Genomic DNA, 17,994 nt, shown 5'->3' with positions numbered 1-17,994 from the left:
GTGGCTACTCGCTCCCTTTGTGGAAGGGAGGTAACTCGTGCTGAGTACTAATTAGTGATTTTACATTGAAGGAGCTTCAATTAGGGAGATACAAGTGTTCCACTATGTTCGCAAGAAGAAGAAGACAAGCAAAAAGAGCATGAGTCAGGATAAGGAAAAACCTGTTTATTTTAGGCTTTATTTTTATTGTTGGGCCTTTACTGCATGTTTACTGATGGGCCTTATGTTCTGTATGAGGGCCTTACATCCCAGGTATTGTTGGGCCTTATGCCCTGTGTGTGGCTGGGCCTTAAGACCTGGGTATTGTTGGGCCTTTACTTCCTGTTTATTGTTGGGCCTTTACTTCCTGTTTACTGTTGGGCCTTATGTCCTTGGTATTGTGTGGCCTTATCTCCTCTGTATTGTTGGACCTGATGTCCTGTGTATTGCTGGGCCTTGTGTCTTAGGTAATGTTAAGTCTTATCTCTTGTTCATTGTTGGCCTGATGTTCTGTGTATGGTTGAGCCTTACATCCTGTGTATTATCAGGTCTTACCTCTACTTTACTGTTTGGGTCAGCTCCCCTTCTGTAGCAGCAACAGACACATGTCCTCATTCTCCTGAGCAGACTCACACGAAAACAGGAACACAGGACATCCATCCTTGGCAACATTGTTCAATTCCGCCCCGTTGCTAACGGCAACCTCCATACACTTGGCGTGACGCTGTGTCGGTGATATGCAGTAGAAGATGATTCCTGGGGAACAAGCAATAAGACATTATTACACTGTTGTAGCGCCAGTCAAGCAACACCTGGGACACCGATGTAGCACCAGTCAGATAACACCTGGGATACCAATGTAGCACCAGTCAGATAACACCTAGGATACCAATGTAGCACCAGTCAGATAACAACTGGGATACCGATGTAGCACCAGTCAGATAACACCTGGGACACATCAAATTCACACATAGCACCATAATTGCTAATTACATGCCTAATCTACCTATTAATTAAATAATTAATTAAAAATCACAACAACATGAACTGATTATATACGAGAGAAAATAGTGGTTGCATGACTCTACATGAAGATGAGCCCTGATCCTGGTACAGGTACCCACTACACCACAGTTACCCAATACACCAATAGGCTGTGATGGTCAGCTGATTGCTTACAAACTCACCTGGATCAATAATGAACACACCAAGCAACTAACGTGAAATGTTTGCCTGACTTCAGATAATTAAAGACAGGTATTGGAGCTAGATACTCCTGGTTTTCACCGGGAGTTGATTGACTTAGATGAAACTGTGAGAAGCTGTGTTTTGGTCAATGACACAAATAAACTCTGTTGTGTCACTACTCATTTAAGTTTAATTCCATTAACAAATAGTTTGAGACACTCATCCACAGCACCTACAAACATGAAAGATTAACAAGAGATTTAATTGCTATGGCAACCATAACAACAAATACATATTGGCTGAACGAAAGTTATTAAAAAGGTTAGGCTTGTAGTTTTTATGTAATGTTTTAATGGCCATCTATTGAACACTGATGTACCCCATGCAAAGAAGTATGAATCATATATAAATATATATAATCCCAAAGACAAAAGTACTTGATATGTTCTTATATATCATAAGGTGGTTATTTATAGAAATAAAATAAGTCAAAATGCCTCTTATTATAGTATTTATTTTAGTATTTAAATTGTCTCAGTGTTAAATTTAATTGTTTGAGTAGTATTCTAGATGTTGGTAAGTCAGTAATGAAGCAACCCAAGTTGGCACATAGCTAAAATTGGCCTAGCCTGGTGATGCCATTTAGGTCTAATGAATAGCATTCCATTTCGAAACTGGGGTAGCCCTCAAGAACCTCCACACCCTTGGCCATTAAATCAACAGTTGCGCCTTTGTTATTCCTTCAACATTGTCCACCTTTCTCAGGAAGGTGGGCTCTTACTGTAATATCAATAATCCAAAATGTTGTCTAGCAGTCTAACACAACACTGCCAATCCATCCAAACTGCAGATTTATGTAATATGCCATACGAAATCAAGGCACCATGAAATGCACCACTGATCAGCACTGATCTCCTGGGACCCATGGAAACAAAGCACGGGCCCAGACAACGTAATTAGTCTGTACAGCTGGGAGCAGCCATGTTGATGAGTATTTGTCTGTTTGTCTTGTAGCTCTCCACAGAGATAACAATAATTACCTGTCATTAATTTGCCATGCAGAATTAATTATTAATGCAGTGGGATACCACAGGTGTCCAAGAAGGAGAAAACACCAAAATTGATGGGATATTTCATGTGCATATTAGAAGGGTCCTACTGAAGGAGTGGATGTGTACTAGCTGACATCCATCACCTGATGAAGACAATGTTAAAAGTAGATTCGTTATTGCAATACAGTGAAACCTCGTTAATTCAAACTCCCTTAAGTTGATGCAGGAAGCAAAGGTACAGGGAGGCTCCATGCTCCTTAGTGTGGTGATTCACCTGCAGTTGTTGGTGTGACTATGCTTGTCGTAAGAGGCGACTAACGGGATCAGGTGGTCAGGCTCGCTGACTTGGTTGACACATGTCATCGGTTCCCAATTGCGCAGATCGATACTCATGCTGTTGATCACTGACTTGTCTGGTCCAGACTCGATTATTTACAGACCGCCGCCATATAGCTGGAATATTGCTGAGTGTGGCGTAAAACTAAACTCACTCACTCAGTTGTTGGTGATGTAAAGCCTGTCATTTATTGTATTCTGTATAGTTTAAATTTACATGCTAGTTTTACATCTATATCTGTGATATTCTAGTTGTTTTTACTGCCTTTCATCCACAGGTTTTTATATTCTAAGTTTATGTGTCATGAATGTATAACTTGTTTTAGTCACGATATGGCTGAGATACTGCTGATGTGACTAAAAATCCTAACTTACTCAGAATACTTAGGCACAATAACTGTCCGAGGAACATCACAGGGCTTGTAAAGGTATTTGCAAAGGTAAAAGTACCAAAGCTTAACAACTGTTTTATATACACTAAGATAATAAGAAAATATATTTGAAACACATTTTTCAATGTCCCTCCTATACTATCTTCTGACCCAAATGATATTCCAGCTATATGACAGTAGTCTGTAAATCTCCGGGTCTGGATCAGACAATCCGGTGATTCCTGTACAAGTGCTATATGCTCTGTACCCTGGATATTCTGTACCCTGGATATTCTGCACAATACATGAAATATTCCTTGGATGAATATTAGCTTCACTGGTTCTTCATGCGTAATTCAAGGGGCATATTTAATAGTCTTCTTAATATGTTTTTTGACAACTGTCCAAAAATATTCGAAAAAAAATGTCTAAACCAAATTAGAAATGATGGGAACTTAATTTGTAGAAATAATGTGCACATGATCAATTGTAAATAGCATACTGTGACCTATGATGGTCTGTCATGAGTGAGTGAGTTAAAAGTTAACATGACATCTACGGTATCTCAGCCATAAAGAGGCATGTGGCTGGTAAAAAGAGCTAAATATACAGATCACAAGGTCTCACAAAACTTTAAAGCAAATAAACAGTTCAAACAGCTTTCCTTTGAGAGGTACAAATACCATCAAGAGCAACTGCATACCATTCCACAGGACAAATGTAATAAAATACATTATTAAATAACAATGACATAAATATGTCCAGCAGAACATAACATTCTGTTCACATGCTCTGTACAAGTTAATGATGCATGGCATTGACAGTGCTGTATTTATCTGGTGTCCATTATTCAGCTAATTACTCACCCTTTCCCTCGAGATCTGTCAGGCCGAGATTGGCACTCGCCTTGACTAGTTTCTCCAGACAGTGGACATGGCCGTACTCTGCTGCCCTCATTGCTGCAGTGCGTCCCTGTAAGGAGCCCACAAATCTGACATGTCAGCAATGTAATCATGCTAATCACTGGGATAATTTGGAAAAGTATACTTTTTCAGGAAAATGAATGGAGAGGGGTGGAGGTTTCTTTATTAAACAAAGTTTAATGAAAAACAGTTATTTGCTTGACTCTATTTCTGGTTTGACTTGACTTGACTTTGTCCTCTTTAATTACACCTTGAGGAGCACAGGGCCTCAACATTTGTCCTCCAAGCTTGCCGGTCAGTGGCTGTGCTATTTCTAGTTTAAATATAATAAATAATCAGATGTATTTTAAGCAAGTCTTCAAATAATGACACTAAATATAATTCCTCTGAAATAAAAACCCCAATCTCACCCATGATCATTTGTTGTAGGAACTTTATTACTGTTTCTTTTATGATGGTGTTCATATTTGGCAGTTTTGACAGGAATACATTTACAAACTTCTTTTCTTGAATCTGGTAATGCTACTGACTACTTAAGTCGAAATTCTTGCTGTTTGAAACACAGACTCTGCATTTTTTAATTCCTTAAGGTAGTGTAAAATTCAATTGTAAAATAACTTTTTCTTGTTCATTATGGTGGGTTTTTTTCATAGCTACCATTACTGAATTATTTAGAAGTTTGCACTTTTCACATAACTCTCAGCTCTTGACAACAACAAAAAATCTGTAACCATGGTAACTAAATAACTGTAACTGTAAGCTTGTTTATATTCAACTCTTGTAACAGAAAACATACTTTATGTCTTGCTTGCAGGGGGGGGGATCTCGAGAGAAAATTAATAGCAGTTTTATTTTTAAAATACATGAATACATTTCAGCAATTTTCACATGCAGTCACATACATGGTCAATTTGGTTATTTGCACAAATTGATTTAAAATAATACTGCATAATGCGCTCATTTCCACGCTTGCAGCATCAACAAAATTGATAGCTTATGGGAAATATTTTAGTGTTTTATCCTCATAAATAAGAAAACTTATTCAACCCTGATTTTACACACCTAAACTGATAAAATAAATGATAAATTTATTCTTACCTTGAAATCCATCACATCTGGATGGGCACCGAGATCTAATAGAAATTCAATCATTTCATCATCGTTGGCGATCGCAGCAACACTCAAGGCCGTGGTGCCTTCAGTTGGATCGTTGTAGTTGATCAAGTGAGGGAGACCGCTCAAAGTGAGCTTCTCGATTTGTTGGCGGTCTCTTTCTCGAACACATTGCAATAATTTACACACTTGCAACGTTTCAAGTCTATTTTGTGCGACTGGCATCTTGAATGATTCCGATTTCTACCCTCAACACATACAAAAATTGATGACAAGAGTGAATAATATGTGGAGTCTTATTCACCGTAACTCTGAAATGTAAATAACACAAATAGGATTATGTGATTGGCGACGAGCTGCCGCCAGTTGACTGTCACCCGTAGAAAGTACTTCTGGGACTCTTCGCTAGTGTCATCTAGATTCTAGGAAATGTATGACAGTAACCATAGATGGTAAACTAAGTTTGACTTGGTTTCAAGTCATGTCCCCCAGTACTCCATCTTGTCGCCAGGTCACCGACATAGAATGAGGTTGTTGACAGTTTCCATGGCACACGCGCACCTGCCACCTGGGAATCAAGGGGACGCAACTCTGTAGCGACAGGCTTACGTTGTCTTGATTTGCGAAATCGATCTCACACATTTTCTCATAAATAATTTTGTTGCCCGCTGTTCCTTTTATCGAGCATTTGTGGTTCATGAGAGTAGGTGGGTTAAACGGAGAGAGAATCTGTGAAACTACTAGAAGGAAACACGAAAGCAGGCTATAAATAATTGGCCTATCTGTCTTTATCATGTGGGGAAATCGGCGCTGCTGAGAAGATACCAATTAGATTAGATATATCTTTAATCACAAATATGCCATTTGCAGGATATCAAACGGTTACATACAGATGTCATAATGGATTTATTGAGTTCAAATTTTAATGGCTGATAATGGACTTGTGTGGTAAATGTAGTAAAGCTTCTATTGTTAGGTTCTTATTGATATCATGCCAGTGATGATATATTAGGGGTACTTTTAAACTCCGTTGAAACACACTCGCATTTTCTAAGATTTTAAGAGGACTTGGTTATAAAATGGCTCATGGTTGAAACTATTGACTTTAGGAAGAATTTGAAGAAAATATTAGTGATATTTTTTATCACATATGATTAAAAAACGGTTGTTGATTTGGACAAAACTTATTGTTGTGTAAATAATAATTAGTAGAATAATATGCTCCGTTTATTGTGTGTACGTTTGGAAGGCGGGCCACAATGACGATGCCCTCGTCATTCAAGAACACAGAGGTCATAGCATTTTCAGCTGATAGCATAGCCTTGTCCTTCTTTGGTGGGAGTAGTGTCAAATGCATCCGCTGTTTGATTGTTATTTGTACTCAGACAGGGAGTGGTGAACCCAGGTTTCAGCCATGGTCATAGATCGTTGCAAGAACGTGTTCAGATCAGCTTCAAACAGAGCTAGATTATCGCCAGATTGCTGCGTTTTTTATCAGATGTCAGAAACTTTGGAACCAACGAGCTGATAACGCCTTTATTGCCCGTTTCTACTCCCCACCTATATACTGTGGCAGTAAGGTTCTTGTTAGTGTTGTACTCATACGTTCATGCATTGCTTCTGGTGTTAAGTACCTCATCACTACACTTTCCTCAACTGTGTCCATTTACCCAAGATCCCAGAACCATGCCTATTTCATCGACTTTACTGACAACAATCAACGAAACAATTTGCTAAACTGACCCATATTTAAACGGATATTCCACTAAGTAATCATGTTATAATGTCGAATTCAAATTATTTTAATCCAGCAGATGGATGGATAAGGTACAGCGTCACAAATGGGCAAGTTGTAACTGTAACCATGCATTCTGATTCTTACAAAGTCGAGGACTTTTATAATAGTATGGTGAGGTTGTTTTCGATATCAAGAGCATGCATGTGTATTTGGCGCGACATATCCACTAGCCTTTCATATTTTTAGGTATGCATGAGTATACCTTTTCTATACAGCTTTCAAAGAGCCTCAAAAATCGGTTCATCTAGATTACAACATTCAAGGTCTCAGTAGTGAGAAAAACTTTCAAAAACAATAAATATTAGTAAATGGGAAGGTCAATTCCAAATTTGAAACCCCACTAACAAAAATAACGTCGCTATTTTGACTCGTACCATGTTATAGTGATTATATTTCTGGTAACCAATTGATTTTGCATGTGTTTGTGACGGATGTCACGAGCGAGACCAGTCGACAAATGGAAGGATACGACCAACTCTTGTGGTTCTCAAGTCGAATCTGACAGTTTATTAGAAGTAGCGAGTGGTGACAAATGGAAGGATACGCCTACATATTCGGGAACACATGTTATCTTACTGTTTGATGTTGATTCATAAACACATGCTTATGATACAGTCGGAATTATACAATCAAGTACATTTCTAGTATGGCTAGTGTACGGAAGGGGTTTTGTTGCCGTTTTGTACTGAATCTGCTTTCTGGGTGATTTTACGTTCGCATGCACCACATGTTAGCCTAAACGCTTGTTGGGGTACTGTAAGAGGAACTAAATTTAGTGCACATTCTTTCCTGTATCATGTATGATAAGCATAGGCGGCTCGGCGTGTGTGTGTGCAACACCCCCCATTTTGTCCTGAAAGTTTATTAAATGACCCGTGAAAACGGGTGTAAAATGAAGTGTGCACTCCCCCTTTCTTCAGAGTGCGTGCGCGCGCGCGTACACACACACACACCTTTTCTCAAAAGCTGTATCCACCCCTGGATAAATTATTTCATCTTACGATCAGTTTATACATGTATCGCATATTAAAATAACATCGAAATGTGTTGTGATTGCAACATATCCATCAATATCAAAGCAAATATGATGTCCATTCACTGGGTCTTCTAAGTTTGAACGTCTTGTTTGCTCTCCTGCTCACTCAGTTGATTATTGAATATTTATAACCCAGTTTCCAGATCTTGTATATTTCAGTTACACCTTTTAGAGATTAGGCTTGGTTTTGTAAATTACCTCCAGAATATTATCTTGGAATACAGGAACTACTCTTGCAACAACTGAATGTATTCTTGAAATTGCAATGCACTTGGGATTTATTCCAAAACTACACATATACCCTTGAATTTATGTACGTGTTATAGATAATAATTATTATTTGATCGCCTTTTTCACATCAGCATTTATCCTCATCTTATCCCATGAAATTAATGTGCGAACATTTCAGTTGTATGATGTCTCAATAACAATTTCAAGTATCATCCAGCTTGGTCTAGCCCCTTTAGACCATCACCATGTCTTCAACCCATGAGGATCCGGGTTATAATTGATCTTCAGCAACCCATGCTTGTTGTAAGGAGTGACTAGCTGGATCAGGTGGATAAAAATTTAGGGTCGATGACTTGGTTGACTATTTCAATTGCGTAGATCAATGCTCATGCTGTTGATCACACCACTGTCTGGCCCAGACTCGATTATTTAGACCACTGCCATATAGCTCGAATATTGCTGAGTGCCGCGTTAAACAAATCAACCAACCAACCCATGAATTTAATGTCTGGAATTTTCAGTTGTATCATGTCTCAATGACAATTTCAAGTATCATCCAGCTACGTCCACTTTAGAATAAATAATTCTTTCAATACTTTGATCTTGACTGAGTAGCAGTAAGTTGCCAGCTTCCTGTATTTCTAACTCTGGCTCGTTAATGGTACATCAACCATGGCTGTATCAAACAACTCTGTTCTGGTGCATCATAAAGTGAGTGAATTTCTCTAATACTGGTGCTGAAGTAAGCATCTTTTTCAAAATGTCCAGTTTACCTGAAGAAAGAGCATATAATTTTTCTCAAGACTAGTTATGGAGATGTTTTGATGGGCCACAGTGCTCTTGATGTGGGCTAATAGGTGATTGCTTTTCAAATTCTTGATAAAAAGCTGTGAAACCATTATGGTACTTAAATCAACTCTGTCTAAGATCATGATGAAACACTATTGAAAATGATATCAACCATCTTCTACTCGTCTGAAGGGCATCTTTAACAAAACAGACAGACTGCTTCAGACATGTCAGACCTGTGCTGAACTCGATGATATAAAAAAATAATACACTACATCGGAACAATATTAAATACACAAACAGTACAAAGGTTTTGTCTCAGATACTTTTTAATTCCTCATTCACACAAAATAATGACAATGACCAACATTTTCTGCTCTTCAACAGGTTAATAACCTCTGAGATGCACACAGTACTCACAAAGGTGTCAATGCTAACAAATGTTTCCTATAGTCCTATGTATTCAATCCTTCTTGGTAGGAAATGACATTTTGTAAAAGAGAAGATAGCCTGTTGGTATGAGGCCAAGCAGAGTCATTCCCATGGTGACTTGATAGCCGAAATTGTCACGGAATCCACACTTCTGCCACACAAGCAGGCCATCGTCTCTCTAGAAACAAAGACATTTTGAGTGAACCAGGGCACCTATAATAACTGAACATGTAAACAGGGAAAAAGATTATTCTTATGCATAAACAATAACTATGTGAACACTGATGTTTTGTGGATTCACTTCATAACAAAAAATACACTGGTATACTTATGGCATGGTGTTCATATTGCTTACTGTGTTATTTTTCTTGGCAACAACAGGTAAAGGAGTGGGTGGGTGTAGATTGACAACATTCAGATACACTTAAAAATATATGACAAGAACCTAAAAATAATCAAAGTCATGACCAGACTTACTTGCAATGTATATTATGCACAACAATCCATGCCATTTGTGTATGTGAACATGCTATCAAGTAAGTCGCCAAGTCTGACCACCACATACTGCTCTAAAGTCACCCAGTACAACAACAAGCATTAACTGCTGTTTGCCAATTCTAACCTGGGATACCCAGTGGCAAAAACTACATAATTATAAAAAGTTCTCAAAAGTATCTGAGGGTGGGGGATAGTTCAATCTCAAGATTGGGGCAACCAGATATGGACGTCATACACTGTATCTATGTGTAGAAATGAAACCTGCCTTTGCCTTGACATACATTTGCAATAACCACTATGCTACTCTTAAATGTGTTAGGTGTCTATCAAATAATAACAACACTGACATGCCATTAAAACAATCAAAACATAAGCATGGCATATTTCCAGTGAGTTATTTGGGGTACATATTTCATACTTTTTGGAGCAAATGCATTTGTCCTTGTCACATGCATGCCATGTCACCACCAAAGTGCTTTAAGTTTACCTGAACCAAATACAAACATCTGGAAAAAAGTCCTGATGCTCAGCATGCTGAGACAACACTGAGCATGGTGAGAGTACTGAGACACAAAAGGTTTATGAAGAATGTTGTTATTTACTACTTACACACATCATGTTCTGCACCTCCTGGATCTTCTGGTACTGGGAGGAGCCAGGGGTAGTGCCGCGGCATCTGGCAGCAGAGGTGGACAATCCACGAGCAACTACTCGCATTGCCTGTAAAACATTCATTTAAACATTGTAGAACAAACAGTTATTTTGGTTCATGAGCTGAGGGCATTTTACTGGCAGGTAACTACTGTTCCAATGACAAATGAAGTATTTGTGAAGCCTGAAGTTATTTCGGAATTGAGAGTTTCCAGCCTGAAAATGAACCAGCCAAATTGTGTGAAAGAAGAAACCTAATTTTGTTATGTAGTGCAAGGCTCTCCATGCAGATATTACATTATTTATGAAAACAGAAGCATCTACACGTGTTCAAGTTCCATAGGTGTGGCTACTGTGTCTCCGCTGGTCACCATTACTGGTTGTGTTACTACAATATTACTGTTTTAATGATGAACAGATGTAATGATACAATAACCTCAGTTGACTACTACCAGGGTATTATATTTATAAGCCATACTATGTTCAGGGGGAAAGATTTCTGCCTGTAACCCCTGTTTTGTTTATCATTCAATGCCTAAAAATAGATTTTTTTATAGAAAGCTTAACCAAACCCTAACCCTAAACCTAACATAATGCTAAATCGAAACTCTAAACCCTAGAAATAATCATAATAAATACAATACATTTCAAGTGGGGGTTACAGGCGGAACTCTTACCCTTCGGATCAGGATGTGAGGTGAAATTGGGTTTAACGTTGTGCTTGAGAATATTTCGCTCATATGACTACGTGCATGGGTGTGTATGTGCGGCTGCTTGTACTAGCGAGGACTGAAGCTGTTTTTATAGTGCTAGCCCACTGATATACCATGCCGCTGTGAAGCATGAATACCCCACTCAGACACATACGGACTACGAGCCGACCAGTCCTTGTTGTACCAATTAATGCCAAGTGCCAGGCAGGGTACATCAAGTACCATATTTTAACGTCTTTTGGTATGACGCAGTCGGGGATCGAACCCGCGACCTTCCACTCTCTGGGCAGACGCTCTAACCACTAGACCACGGAGGTGGTGCCCTTCGGATCTGAAAGACATGGTGGGATGACTCGATGCTGGGATTCGAACCACGGACTTTGACCTTTCAGATCAGAGAGTCTGTGGTTCGAATCCCAGCATGGAGTCATCCCACCATGTCAGCTTGCAGATGGGGTTAACCATGTTAACCTATTTGGTCATGTGGACAAGGAGTCCGACTTCAGATCCGAAGGTCCGTGGTTCAAATCCAAGCACAGATCTTCTGATCTGAAGTCGGGATGCCTTGTTCACATGACCAAAGAGGTTAACCCCGACAAGCTGATACTATGTCATTCATATGATGATTCCATGCCATGCTACATACCATTATAACAATTTCTGATACTCAATGCCATCCAAACCCTTTTATTATGTTCAACAAGTTCCATTGTCCAACACATTGCCGCTGTTTGGGTGGAGCATGTTTAGACAATTGATAAATTACTGTGCCCTACTGCATGTTAGGTCTGAGTAAAATCTTTCCCAAACGTTATCAGCAAGTCATCATCGAATGCTACTTCTAGTAACAAGTCATGAGTCTTGATACCGTATCATAAAGTTCTCGTTCAAAGATGTTGTCACTGTCACGACTCAAGGTCAATCACAAACTGAACAAGAAAACAATGTATATCAACAAATATGTCTGTCTAATTGGTGACAGCGAACCCAACGTTTTATGTTTAACATATACGAAAAAGAGAACCGGTAAAAAACGTACATTTGTGGCACTCATTATTGGGGACGAGAAATCCTCGAAGGTGATGTGAAACTTTACGGAAGTAACCAAAGCACGAAAGACGGCGCATGTGCGAGGGAGAAATATCTTTTGTTCAAATGAAACATATCGATAAAACAATACTGTCGTCTACTAGGCTGTACGTTAGGTTACCAATATAATATATATTTATATTTTAAGACGGCACATTGGTAAGTAACAGCCAGGCAACAAATATTGGTACAACAGAAACTTATACAAGCAAATTAAATGATGTCTCCCTTAGACAAGCTAAATCGTGTGCTGATTAGCGTCCCATTTCAATGTGGATATCAGTGTATCTAAATTATTATTTGTCACTGTCGGCTTCGACATTTTAGTCAATATTTAAGTCCTAATCATTTTATTTACATTATATAAACCTGACAAGAAAAATATTTACAGTATATTACATATATTTTGACTAGAAAATAACCTAAATGCACTACTTATGATGGGAACTGTACAGATATAGTATGACCAGAAAATATTGAGAATTTTAGGAATATGTTTAATTGGATTTCTAGAATAAACAACCTTGACCAGCTATCAAGTGCTTGGTTTCATTCAAGAGAGACAACTCCGTTAATCTTTTTTCATTAGTTTGTGAAGAGTTTGCTATAGTACATTAGTTTTAAGTAAGGGACATACGCTCTATGCTATAGTACGTTAGTTTTAAGTAAGGGACATACGCTCTATGATATAGTACATTAGTTTTAAGTAAGGGAAATACGCTCTATGATATAGTACATTAGTTTTAAGTAAGGGACATACGCTCTATGCTATAGTACATGTACATTAGTTTTAAGTAAGGGACATACGCTCTATGCTATAGTACATTAGTTTTAAGTAAGGGACATACGCTCTATGCTATAGTACGTTAGTTTTAAGTAAGGGACATACGCTCTATGCTATAGTACGTTAGTTTTAAGTAAGGGACATACGCTCTATGATATAGTACATTAGTTTTAAGTAAGGGACATCCGCTCTATGATATAGTACATTAGTTTTAAGTAAGGGACATACGCTCTATGCTATAGGACATTAGTTTTAAGTAAGGGACATACGCTCTATGCTATAGTACATTAGTTTTAAGTAAGGGACATACGCTCTATGCTATAGTACGTTAGTTTTAAGTAAGGGACATACGCTCTATGCTATAGTACATTAGTTTTAAGTAAGGGACATACACTCTATGCTGTAGTACGTTAGTTTTAAGTAAGGGACATACGCTCTATGCTATAGGACGTTAGTTTTAAGTAAGGGACATACGTTCTATGCTATAGTACGTTAGTTTTAAGTAAGGGACATACGCTCTATGCTATAGTACATTAGTTGTACGCCAGGGGCATCCACTCTACACTGTGGTACGCCAGAAAGTCAGGGTAAATATCCTGACTGCGGCGTTAAACAACACTCAGTCACCCTTTCAGTAACTTGTAATACAAGTAGGTGTTGTAGCTGGCTATTTAATGAGTCTTCATATATTCATATGTTCTAAAATACGTACCATATAACAAATTCAAAGTTTGAAAATATTAATTGTCATTTATATTCTATATTTCAGATGTTCAACATGATTTTGAAAGAGGATTCAGAAGAACATAATTTATGATTTTTCTTTTGCAATTGTATATTTTATCATTTTATATCACCGGAATATGTGCAATAAAACATATGAAAACATTACCGTTTCCGTTCTTAATCATAAAAGAGGCTTTCCTTAGAACCAGTTGTTTCATATATAAATTTAATAGTTATATAGTATGACCAGAAATTATTGAGAATTTTAGGAATATGTTTAATTGGATTTTTCTAGTATAAACAACCTTGACCAGCTATCAAGTGCTTGGTTTCAGTCAAGAGACAACTCCGTTAATCCTTTTTCATTAGTTTGTGAAGAGTTATCCCCTTTGTTTACTTGCTAGCAGACGACATTTTCAGTGATCCTCAGTATGGATGATTTAGAGAAGAGGATGTTGAATTAGAGTATTATAACAAGGACATCAGATCAGCTAAAGTGATTTCAAGTAGAACAGGCATCCCTTTGTCCACTGTTTATCGTGTTTTGAAAAATATTGCAAATGGATATGGCATTGAGCACCAGGGAGGCGCAGGTAGGCCCAGAAAACTGACTGTCAGTGACAGGAGCCGGCTTGGTATTCTTGTTTCTAAAAACAAACGAAGGAGTTTAGAAAACTTCAGGCTGGATATGATTGATAGAGGAACTGTGGCTGTCTGTAAGGAGACAATTAGAACTGAGCTGCATGCAATGGGTTGGCAGAAAAGTTGAGGAATTCCATCACCGATCATGAAACCTGAACAAAAGGAGCGAAGGTTGAACTGGTGCTTACAGCATAGAAATTTTAACTGGGACAATGTGATTTTCTCAGATGCAAGTTCTGTGTGGCTGCTTCCTAATACACTGAAATTCTGGACTAAACAAACTGAAAAACCTTTGTATCAGCGCCCAAAGTACAGTCCGAAATTTAACGTGTGGGGTGGCATATCTGTGTTAGGGGCAACGCCCCTCTGTGTATTTGAAGGGAATATGAACAGTGAGCGGTACACAGCTATTCTTGAGGGACATTTACTTCCATCTGCTCACGTGTTCTATGGAAATGTTTGGATTTTCCAGCAGGACAAGGACCCAAAACATCGTTCAAAGCATTCACAGGCCTGATTTCGGACCCAAAATATGACATTATTAGATTGGCCAAGCTATAGCCCTGACCTAAATCCAATAGAAAATGTTTGGGGACTTATGAAGGAAAGTGTCAATAAGAAAAATCTGACAAATATTGCTGAAATGAAAGAAGAGGTGGTCCGATATTGGGACAGCATGGACCACGACTTTCTAACTTCTTTGATCAGTAGTATGCCCCGCTGCATTGAAGCCTGTATTGCTGCCCATGGTGACTTGAAAATATACTAACTGTTCACCTGTCTTTGAATCTGGAGTTATGTTCTGCTAATATTCACAGTTAATACGCGAGTAATGAGTGGGGAAACAAATAATTACAATCTTAAATTCTCAATAATTTCTGCTTGTACTGTATTGGAAGCAGTCCATTCGTATATTCGATGGAAAGTGAAGGTGGTGTGAATATATTGGTTAAAACTACTTATAACTACAATAGAGCATCTTGCTATTTTGAGGAATACACTAAAGACTGTTGAGTTTTTGTGATCTTTTTCATTTGTGCAAATCCTGTAATTGTACACTGATATACATTAGTGGTATGCCGGATGCCTAGAGGTGGTTGAGGGAGACACACAGAACTCCACACACGATCTTGATTTGATTTTGTATATTTTTAATATTTTTTTATTTATAGTGGCGTTCGTTGACGTACATTTTGCATTGCAGTCACAGTACTTATTTCTCATAAACGATCGATCACTAAGAATAAACTACGTCGTTTCACACGAAAGAAATCAAGAACGTGAAAGGTGACCCGTACACTTTGACATCTTGTATAAAGCTGACTTTCTGAGCATATACCTTCTTCGGAGAATGACATGCATTGCATACACGATGGAGTAGAATAACAGTGACACTGATGTTCGAACAAGTACTTTGAAAAATCTATTATATGGTCTCTGTTTGAATTAACTGATTTAAATAAACTGACAGACAAAAGAAAGCATGCATTTGACCCAATGATTAACCACATTATCAAAACACTACTAGAATGGAAAGAAAAGCCCTCGAAATGAAAGTTTACATTAAGGTCCAAAACATAACGATACCCGTATCAAATGCATCATCGGACATGAATTGTACGGTCAGTTACCTCCCTTGCCCCAGGAGATGAACTCAGCATCCCAGGCACAATTGGGGAATCACATTTTATTGTTCAAAGTGGAACTTATCTTCTTCATTTCCAAGTATTTTAACGTTATATTTCGAGCAAAATGTCATACTAAACTACCTCAATCCTGACTCTGTGAGCCGCCACGTAATTAGTTACAACATAAATTGGGAAGTTTATAATTCTATTTTTTTTAAAAATAAATACTGATATTTGGGGCTGAATACCGGTTTCTGGACAGGATTTAAATAGTACTAAGACAGAAAGTCTGAAAAAGAGAATGTTCCAATGCTACCAGCGATTTTATTCTAATAAGAGCATCTTTCTCAAAATAGCTATTTTCCACGAAAGGTGTTTATTTCGGATAACTTCAAGGAGCTCTGTAAAATGTATGTATTTGAATTCTACTGTGGGCCTCATGACCTTCCTATAAATCGTGTTTTGATACAGAATATTATATCATGAATATTAGAAACTGGGAGTTTAGGAGATATTTATGTTTGCTTAGATTAGACGAATTACCTATTCAAACAACTACTGGTCGTAGGCAGGGTATAGATAAATATTTGTGTTTCTGTAAGAATTGTAATGCTAATGTAGTTAAAGATGTTATACACTTTTTGTTTGTCTGCCCAATGTATAATTTGATAAGGAGTAAATATATACCAACTAGATTTCTGATAACCCTACATCTTATTAAGGTACTAGTATGCAGTAAAAATCATGAAATTATTATGTAGTAAATTATGTTAAATATTGTTTGTCTCTCCGCAATGTATAATCATTGTCACTTTCACTGTATCAGGTTAATGTTCAATGATGTACATGGGCCGATGGCCTAAAAACGAATATATATAAATCAAATGTATGTCTGCTCAGTATACCATTTGAAAGTATATGCACAGTGACACAAAGAACAGAATAGTGGAATATTACGTGAGTTCCATTTCATCATACCTCCATGGTCACCAAGAAGAATATCACCGGACGAGTGAGTGAGTGAGTGAGCTGGGTTTTACGCCGCTTTTAGCAATGTTACAGCAATATCACGGCGGGGGACACCAGAAATAGGCGTCACACATTGTACCCATGTGGGGAATCGAACCCGGGCCTTCAGCGTGACGAGCGAACGCTTTAACCACTAGGTTACCCCACCGCCCCCACTGGACGATACTCTTAGGTGCGTTATTCTATAGTTTTGCATTAATATGCTTAATGTTTTGTTTGTTAATAACCCTGAAAAATTGTGTGTGCGTGCCCGTGTGTGCTTGGAAGGTACTGACACCTTCCCGGATGTAGTGTCGTAATGAATTAGTTCGGCAACATTTAACCAAGTGGTGAAATCGTTTTGCAAAAGTTTATATTTGTTGCGTAACGCCGCACTCAACAATTAATATTACAGCCATGTAGCGGCTGTCTGGAAATAACCGAGTTTGGGTCCAGACAATCTAATGATTGACATTATTACCATCGATCTACACAAATGGGGTACGATGACATGTGTCAACCAAGTCAACGACCCTCACCACCCGACCTCGTTAGTCGCCTCTTCCAGCTATGGGCCCTCACCAATGGGTTGCAGAAGACCAATTCTAACCCGAATCATCATCGGTCTTAGTTAGAGCAATGTGCTTGCGAGCGTAAGAAACGTACTAAGATCTCCATTCCCTATGCTGTATAGTAATGAATTTGCATGGCAACATTCCACCAACGGCTAAGACAGTGAAGTCAGTTCATTTTGGTAAAAGCCGTATGTGTGCATATGCGTGGACGTGTGCGCTAACACCGTATATATGTGAATAATATAGATGCAGTTACAGCACATCATATATTGGCTAGGACTGCCAAACAGTAACACTGTATTAAAACATTTGAAGGATATTTTTGAAGCTCGGCAAACAGCTCGGTTCTTTACAGACGGAACGTTTTGACTAGCAAAATCACCCAGAACATCAGATTACAACTTAATGTATTATTGGTGAAATGGTCCATAA

General features: G+C 38.2%; 1 protein-coding gene across 1 annotated transcript; it reads right to left on the bottom strand.

Moving 5' to 3' along the window:
* Window positions 1-534: 534 nt before the first annotated feature.
* LOC124255268 (ankyrin repeat and EF-hand domain-containing protein 1-like) lies at window positions 535-5,507 on the bottom strand. Its single transcript, XM_046689130.1, has 3 exons — window positions 4,948-5,507; window positions 3,793-3,898; window positions 535-735 (listed from the first exon to the last, which is right to left on the bottom strand). Exons 1-3 carry the CDS (start codon window positions 5,185-5,187, stop codon window positions 554-556), a joined length of 528 nt encoding a protein of 175 aa, XP_046545086.1. The 5' UTR covers window positions 5,188-5,507; the 3' UTR covers window positions 535-553.
* Between the last annotated feature and the right edge of the window lie 12,487 nt (window positions 5,508-17,994).

This window comes from Haliotis rubra, unplaced genomic scaffold (assembly GCF_003918875.1).
Source record: "Haliotis rubra isolate DU_JTF1 unplaced genomic scaffold, ASM391887v1 Scf6, whole genome shotgun sequence".
In the NCBI taxonomy this organism is placed as follows: Eukaryota; Metazoa; Mollusca; class Gastropoda; order Lepetellida; family Haliotidae; genus Haliotis; species Haliotis rubra.
Note: the sequence above shows the minus strand (reverse complement) of the source record. Positions and strands in the feature narration are given on the sequence as shown.

What these genes read in the sequence shown, in the direction of transcription:
- LOC124255268 (XM_046689130.1), bottom strand. Translation starts at nt 5,187, where the DNA reads ATGCCAGTCGCACAAAATAGACTTGAAACGTTGCAAGTGTGTAAATTA. An exon ending in CAGATGTGATGGATTTCAAG is followed by an intron (nt 3,899 to 4,947) that starts GTAAGAATAAAT and finishes GGCTCCTTACAG; the next exon opens with GGACGCACTGCAGCAATGAG. An exon ending in GACAGATCTCGAGGGAAAGG is followed by an intron (nt 736 to 3,792) that starts GTGAGTAATTAG and finishes CTTGTTCCCCAG; the next exon opens with GAATCATCTTCTACTGCATA.